At 43.4% G+C, this 8150-nt stretch overlaps 1 protein-coding gene across 1 annotated transcript; it reads right to left on the minus strand.

The window, feature by feature from the left end:
• Positions 1–340: 340 nt before the first annotated feature.
• PRDM14 (PR/SET domain 14) lies at positions 341–7863 on the minus strand (the record flags this gene model as incomplete). The annotated part of the gene is made up of 7 exons (XM_081325607.1): positions 341–571; positions 1150–1251; positions 3829–4031; positions 5022–5292; positions 5680–5837; positions 5933–5976; positions 7340–7863. 7 exons carry the CDS (start codon positions 7861–7863, stop codon positions 341–343), a joined length of 1533 nt encoding a protein of 510 aa, XP_081181733.1.
• Positions 7864–8150: the final 287 nt, after the last annotated feature.

Raw genomic sequence — 8150 nt, forward strand, 5'->3', positions numbered from 1 at the left:
GCCCATCTCTAGCTTAGATTCCTATTGCCAAGAGTCACAACCATTGTTTCCCAGGTCACATAAAACACAACCATGATAACCACAGTAAAAAAATCTGAAATCTAAGTTGCAGCAATACCTTTTATTAATGGTAAGGCCACATATTGATTGCAACAGCAGAGGTCATGATGTCCTGCATTTTGATTGATAAGTCAGCCACACGGTTTATAGTCTTTCAGGACTCCTCATGCCTCTTACCAGCTCATTCTGCCTACCTGTGAATCCAGCATGCACAGCACAATATTAAAATGTACATAATGTCACAGGAAGGCAGACATGGCCCCAACCATTACTTTGCTGACTAAAGAGTTGTGTGAAATTTCATATGGAAGTGAAATTCTTCTGCCTCTAGGAATGTTTTACCACACAGTGTACATGTACAGCTTTTGTCTTTCGTACTATGCGTGCGTCGCACATGGCTATCATGGGCAGCGTGCGAAGCAAACACTTTACCGCAGTGCTTACACTTGAAGGGCTTCTCTCCTGAATGTTGGCGGATGTGAGTACGCAGGATGCTGGAGGCGGTAAAGGCCTGCAGAGATCAAAGGAATGGATAAGGAAGTAATTAGACCTCAGAAACAAAATGCCAGAAACTGAACTCTGTAATAATCAGGGGCGCATCTCAGTAACTGAGGTATTCATAACTGTGGGGACTCTTAATCTCATGCTTATGAATTAAAGCTGCTCCTTTATTCAATAGTTTAGTTGTAGTATCCTTGCCACAAACTGGAGAAAAGCAGCTACCGTGTTTCCCTGAAAATAAGACCCTACCATAAAAGAAACCCTGATTTTTCAGGATGCTTGTAATATAAGCCCGACCCCAAAAGCCCCAGGTAACATCGTCAGCTAGATGGATGCATTTAGTACCGTATTTCCCTGAATATAAGCCATAACAAGAAAATAAACCATATTGCGTCTTTTGGAGCAAAAATTAATATAAGACCCGGTCTTATTTTTGGAGAAATACAGTAGTAGGGCAAATTCAGAATGGTTCCACCAAGTACAGCATTCTTGTGAAAGATGATCCAAATGGCTAATTGAGGGAACCAAACATTCCAATTTATAAAAAATTGAAATATTGCAAGAGAATTGCAAGAAACATATCCTCACCTTGTTGCAGTATACACATTTATACGGTCGTTCTCCAGAATGCACCCTCGTGTGCTTGTTTAGACTAGAGGACTGAGAGAAACTTTTACCACACACAGAGCACTAAAATAAGAAAAAAATATCTAATCATTCGGTAGAAGCAGTTAGATCCCATTCTGGTAGAACATAGAACTGTGCAAACATTCATATTATGCAGGTGAATTACCACACACGTTAGAGCAGTCTGTCACTGCATAACAATATACATGTGAGGCTCTGAACCTTTCAAAAATTATTTAGAAGTGCTTCAGATATCCTTGAAGCAAACCATCTTTTGGGGACTTCAGAATTTGAAAAAAAGGCGTAACTACTCTATCTCTTTGAAACATGCAAGCAATGTCCCAGTAGGAGTAGCAACACCACTTTCATCGTTCTGACACACATGCCCCAGACATTCCCAAGGAATATAACCATCTTTCCCCAAATAATGCACATTAATACCTGGCATGCAGCTGTAGTCTTACTACACGACTTTTACAAATATAAAAGGTTGTTTACAACCATATAGTTCTGAATTAGATTCAGAATGCCCTCTTGATAATTATTCTAGCATTGTTTATTTACCTGGGATATCTAATTGCCATCAAGGTACAAAAACAATGTCTTTCTCTAAGATAAGAAAAAAAGCCCTTTTCTCTTCTCCCTGCCCAATTTTGGCTTATTCCCAGTCTTTATTATCTGTTAAGAAAATATGTCTGTGCTGCTATTTGTAAGGAAAATGCACAGAATGCAATGAAACTTCTAAATATATGTGTCTTAAATTGAAACTGTCCTCGTATGTATTTAAAAGTTATAGTAAGACGAGCAAAACTAATCATATGAATTGTAACAATTTTAGACACTATGTGTGATGGTGCATATGTGCAATAATTCTGTCAGATGCACATACAATTCATATATTTTTTAAAAAAAACATATACAGGTTTGTTTCCAGACAATTTGATATCCTGTTGGCAAAATAGTTTTGAAAGACAGCTCATATCCTAAGCATGCCTCCTCAAATGTATACCCCAATGAATTAAACTGCATTTACTTTTAACTTAAGTATTTACTTGAATTGCAATCATATGTACTTCACAGAAAAACTAACAGTTTCACTTAAGCTTCCATAGCATGAAATAAAATTCTATCTATCCCAATGGAAGTTCTCAGAAACTTTAAAAAATATTGCACTTATTTCCTGCTGGGTCAAACAGTTTGAATTATTGAAAATCTACTCAGAATGTTAAACATATAATCTACTTCTTAATTTCTTTTAAAGCCTCGCTTTTTGGAAATAAATGTGCTTTAAAAATGAAGAAATCATTTTAGAGGCTTAGTTTATTTGCATTGTGCTCCTAAGGCCTCCCAGGAGATGATGCACAGGTGGTGATAATAAATGCCTTTCTGAGGGAGAGGGTGGTGCTTCAGTCCATTATGGCGGCTATGGTTCTACCCCTTCTTAAGAGGCCATTGCTTGATCCCACCCTACATGAAGAATTTTCATCCTGACTCCAACCTTTCCTTTTGGGGAAAGGTGGTTGAGAAGGTGGTTGCGCTGTGGTTCCAAAGGATCCTGAATGAATCCCTTTCATTTGGGATTCAGGCATGAATATGGGACGGAAACCTCATTGGTTGCACTTTTGGATGATCTCTGGTAAGAGCGAGATGGTGGTAGAGCATCTGTCTACTCTCACTCTTTTTAGCAGCTTTTTATACTATCAACCATGCTATTTTTCTGGAATGGTTCCAAGGGTTGGAGGGCACTGTATTGTCCTGGTTCACTTCCTTTTTCTAAGGCCATTATTGGTGGTGCTGATGAGGAGCAACCAATCTGACCCCAAGTCCTGCCTTTCAGGATCCCTCAAGGGTCAGTATTTTCTCCATTGCTATTTAACATCTATATGAAACTTCTGAAGGAGACCACCTGTCACCATGAAGTAAGATATCATCAGTATGCTGATTGTACATGTTTGGGCAGAACTCTGGACAACCACTAGATGAGAGGATGGAGATTTCTGCCATCAATAGGTTTCTTGCTTTTGCAACCCAAGTCTGGTAACAGTTAGGATTCCTGGCTGAAAGCCAACAAGGTGCTGAAAGTCTAGCTCTGTTAGTTGAACCTTCTCAGCTCAAATTAGCAAGAGAGTCACCAATATTCTTCTCTTGGTCTCCGTCAATAATGACCAAAATTTAGAAGACTACTTCTTACACACGTGTGCTTATGAGCTACTAAAATTAGAGAGCATGACTTGTGATAAAAACCTTTTCAATTCAAAGCATAAGGTAAGATTATAAATACAGACTACAAGAAATGGTAGTTGGGCTTCCATCTATCAGATTACAAGCCTAGAACCATATTTACTCAGAAATAAATTTCAGGGTAGTAGATTTTACTTCCAAGTAAGATTGTGTACGGAGTGCTTCTTGAGCATAATTCCAACAGAAAAATAGTACAGAGATACTATCTCTCTCCTCTGTCTTATGCTAATGAAGAAATGCCTGCCCCAAATCCCACTCCTAAATCCTGAGAAACTGAAAGATGACATTCTGCTTATGCGTAATACCACTCTCCTCATCACTGCTGCTTCCACTGTTGTAAATCATGGAGGACTTTCCAGAGATTCTAGTAGAATCATACCAAGAAACTGAATGCCTTACTTTATGAGGTCTGTGCTTCTCATGGACATGGAGAACGTGGATCCTCAGACGGTCCCGTTTTTCAAAAGATCGGTTGCAAAGATGACATGGGAATTTTCTGTTCCCTAGGTCCACACATCGCGTGTACTTCAGATGTTTGTCCCGGTAGTATCTGTAGGCAAAGACTTTTTCACACCGCCCACATTCATAACCTTCCACAGATTCTACAAGGAAAGGAGGAAAAATCACCCTCAGGAGCTAAAGACAACTTACAGTCAAAGACGTGGGCAGCAATCGGAAGGCAAGATTGTACTGTATAGCAAAGGAAATGACTAGGGAAAGGCTAAATGAAAGATCTCTTACAACTACAGTGCTGGGGTTGCCAGTATTTTAATTGAAAACCAGCTATTTTTTCCGTTTTCTGAAAATATATTCTATGACAACGTTCACTTTTAATGCTCATTTTATATGTTTTTGCCTCTGCAAACCAAGTGTGGCTACTGGACCCCTTTGAAAAACATTAGCCACACATAGACAACATAGATAACATAGACAACAAAGATGTAAACTCCTATCCCTTAACATTTTTACAAATAAGGGACAATGGAAGCCATGTGAGTAGTAGTGAGTTAAATGCAAAGTAAAACACTAAATCCTGAAGATTCATTTAAGTTACCTTTTGAGGCAATACGTTCCAGCTCCCTAGGTTGGATTTCCTCAGTTCCTACATCCAGCTGGACTCTTGGTAAAGATTACAAAATAATATGGTACTTTGGACAAATAGCTTATCCTACTGTTGTCATTATACTGCTGAATGTTAACAATACCAGAGGAAGAAGGAAACTGCTTCTTCTCAGTTAAAACATTAAATACGCAGACGACGATGCTTCTCGAGCAATCAAGAACTATGTTTGTGTCTCAACACTGAGACCCTAACTCAACACTTCAGTTTTTCTTAAAAGAAGGATCCTTGCTTTCAACCATAAACCTATAACTCGATTGCTGGCCAAATCAAGACATTGCTTGCTTGCATAGCACACTACCCATAGTGAACTTAATGCTTGTTTGTTCTAACTACCATTTTTTGTTTGCACAATTCCCTAAAAGATTCATGGGGGCTGGCTTCTCGTAACATGTGATGGTCAAAAGACGTCTCACTGTTTGCAGTTTAACTGCTTCCCAGCTGTTCAGAGGGGAAAGGTTTGCAAACTGACCTTCACTACGTTGTGGGGTTCGCTTTTCTTCTGCTGTTCCTTTGAGGCTGATAGGGATGCCAAGAAACTGTGAGTAACAATCACCATACCAGACCAGCAGTTCTTGACCAGGTGTAATTTCTTTGCAACTCTCATAATAGATCTCCCCTTGACACTGAAGGGCTGTCAGGTTTTGCTCCTCTGGGAAGCGGGCACAGTTCACTAATGACATCCAGTTTCCAGAAGAGCCTCTGCCATCAATGAAATGACTCAATTGCCCACCTTCAAAAATCTGCAAAACACACATCTTTAAGAAATGCAGAAGTCCAGGCGTTTCTTGGGCAAGGCTTTCACGCATCTTGTTGCCCAACATTGAACCAGCTTTACTATTAGAGAATTGAATGGTTGACTTCAGACAAAGCAGAAGAGAACATAAAACTTTGATATTCAGACTTAGAAGATGGATGTAATTATATATATGTTTTCTTGGGGAAAATACCTTGGGGGAAAATTTTTAAAAAATCAACAAATAAATTCAGGGATGGAGAGGCTAGTATCTAACCAGCATAGCTGTATCATACTCAGCAGGCATAGGAGTGGGATGTACATTGTTTCTGTCCCACCTTAAACCCTACTACCTTTCAAACTATTCTAAGACAGAAGGTGCGATTTCAAGTACCTCCCACATCAAAGAATTGTCATCATAAGTTTTAATCTCGCTGGTGTTGACCACTTTGCCCTGGAAAGGACCAAACCGAATACCCTTAAGGAGGGTTTCTGTGCAGAAGACACCCAGCTGTGGACCATCAATAAACACAGTCTGCAACACAGTCAGACCTGGAGGGAAGAAACCAAGTTGGTTAGTCAAGTCAGAGCAGAAACATCAGTGATGGACAGTAAACATTCTTCCCAAATAAACAAAATTGTACTACCTTTGGGAAGTTGCAGAGTTGATCTATCCAGAAGTTGGGGCTGACTGTCAGTATCACCTGAAAGAAAAGCAGTTATGATGAGATCAACAGGGCTTTAAAAAGAAGAATAAGCAAGAATAAACAAATGTGCTCAAATTGAAAACTCAGCTAAACTAGAACTAATCCAAAATAAACTGCCATGAATTGCCATAATACCAATGGAGCAGCAGCTCTAGTTTAACTAGCCCACTTTAACAACCTCAGTTGAGATGCCTCTTGAGATGAATCACAAAGTGGTTCAAGTTGCCACTGAACTGTGTTTACAAAAACAACCTCTGGGTCTTGCAAAGAAGGGGACATACGCAAAAAGGGTAAGACATCATTCAGAAAAAACATTGTAAGATTCTATTATGCCATCCTGGTTGGGAGTCAGGAGAGTGAACCAATAGATCTGGAATGGATAAGTTAGATAAGCCTATTTTGGACCCATTTTACCTTTAAGGTATTTATTGAAAATAATTCAATATTTCATGAAATTCCCCATCCAATATTTTGTTAACAAAAATATCAACGTCCAGGGAAAATAAAACACCAGATCAATGAGACCAATGTAATTATAACTAGGACAATTAGTAGTTGTTGTATTCCAACATAGGGACTACTGATTTTTAAAAAGCTACAATTTTTAAAGTTAAGGGCAGTTCAGGTATTTATTTATTCCACTCCTAAATGCATAGAAGTGCACAGAAGCTATCCTCTTTAAACCGTTCCACTCTTCTCCACCTCCCCCCTTTTTAACCTCCTTCGTGCTGCAGAAAAGGTCTGTGCTGCTGCCGATACACAGTAGTTCTCCTGCCAACCAGCATCCTTGATGCTTTGAATCGATGCTTCCTTTTGCCAGGAATCAGACAACTAACTGGAAAAAAACATTACCAACCAAGATCGGGGCAGGTTCGAGAACTCCTTAGGCACCAGACCAAAGGTTTGCTCAGCCTTTCGAGGAAGGGATCCAGAGTCAGGGGAAAGCAGCCTCTTACTAGAAGGGCGAGCGGTTTCCAACCATCCTCCTTCCTAGCAGAATTTCCGCCCGCTTCCTCCCTCGCAATCCAGAGCATCTTTGAGCTTCAGCCCGGCCGATCAAGAGACCTAAATATCAGAAGAAACTTCCTGCGCGGTTTGGTTTAGCGGGGCTTAAGCTTAAAGAAACGTTCCCTCCTTTCACAAAATGAGAAGTTCCCCCCCCCTCTCAAAATAAGCCACGTGCGATACAATTTACAGAGCAACCGAGGGCGATTTGAGCAAAGGCGCGCCTCTTTCAAACTCGCCCAAAGCAGAAGCGAGGCTTTCGGGGTCGAGACTGGGCGGAACTGCCCGAAGACCCGCAGCGAGAAAGCGGAGGGAGAGCGCCGGCTCAGCCGCCTCCCTTACCCGGACTGGGGCCCACCTGCCGAGAGGGCGCGCGGCTGCCTCCGCCCGGGCAAGGCGCCGTAGAGGACGGCATGGAGCTCCTGGGCCGTGAAGCGGTAGCTGGGCCGGCGCTGCTCCGAGTCCGCCGTCCCTTCGAGGCTCCTCTTTCTGGGCGAGGCTCTCCTCCCAGGGAAGGGCGCGGCCAGCACTGGCACAGGCCGGGGCAGCGGCGGCGGCCGGAGAAGAGGAAGGGTGGGCGGCGGCAGCGGCGCCTCCAGGTAAGTGGCGGGCAGCCGCTGAAAGGGGAAAGGCGGCAGCGGAGGCGAGCACGGGCTCTGGCGTCCGGCAGCTGACGTCGGCGACTGGAAGACCACCGTCGGCCGAAGGGTGTCGAAGAAGAGCGGCGGGTGCAGAGCGGGGGCAAAGGAAGCGGCGCCGGTGGGGCAGCTGTGGAACAGCATCAGCAAGGGCTCGCCGCCGTCGGCGGCGCCCTCAGCCACGCCGGCCTCTTTGGAGGGCGCGGTCCCCGCCAACGACGAAGCCATCGCTGCGCGCCGTCAGGAAAAGACGCGGCACCTGTGAGGCGGAGAAAAGGCAGAGCTGAGGCAGCGCGCTTCGGGGGAGGGGCGGCCGAGGCCCAGAATCCCCGCCCAGAAGCCTAAGCGTCGCTCCAACCTGTCTGGCGAAGAGCCGGGGTACCTCAGCTCTGGGCAGCCGGGCTCGACAGGCGTCGCCCGCTCACTCTGTGGCTTCCCGCCTCCCGCCCACTTTTCTTGAAGGAGGGGGGAGGGGGCAGCTCGGCCCGGAACCTTCCCGAACTTCCTTCAGCAGG

This window comes from Vipera berus (genome assembly GCF_964194415.1).
Source record: "Vipera berus genome assembly, chromosome: 3".
NCBI lineage: Eukaryota > Metazoa > Chordata > Lepidosauria > Squamata > Viperidae > Vipera > Vipera berus.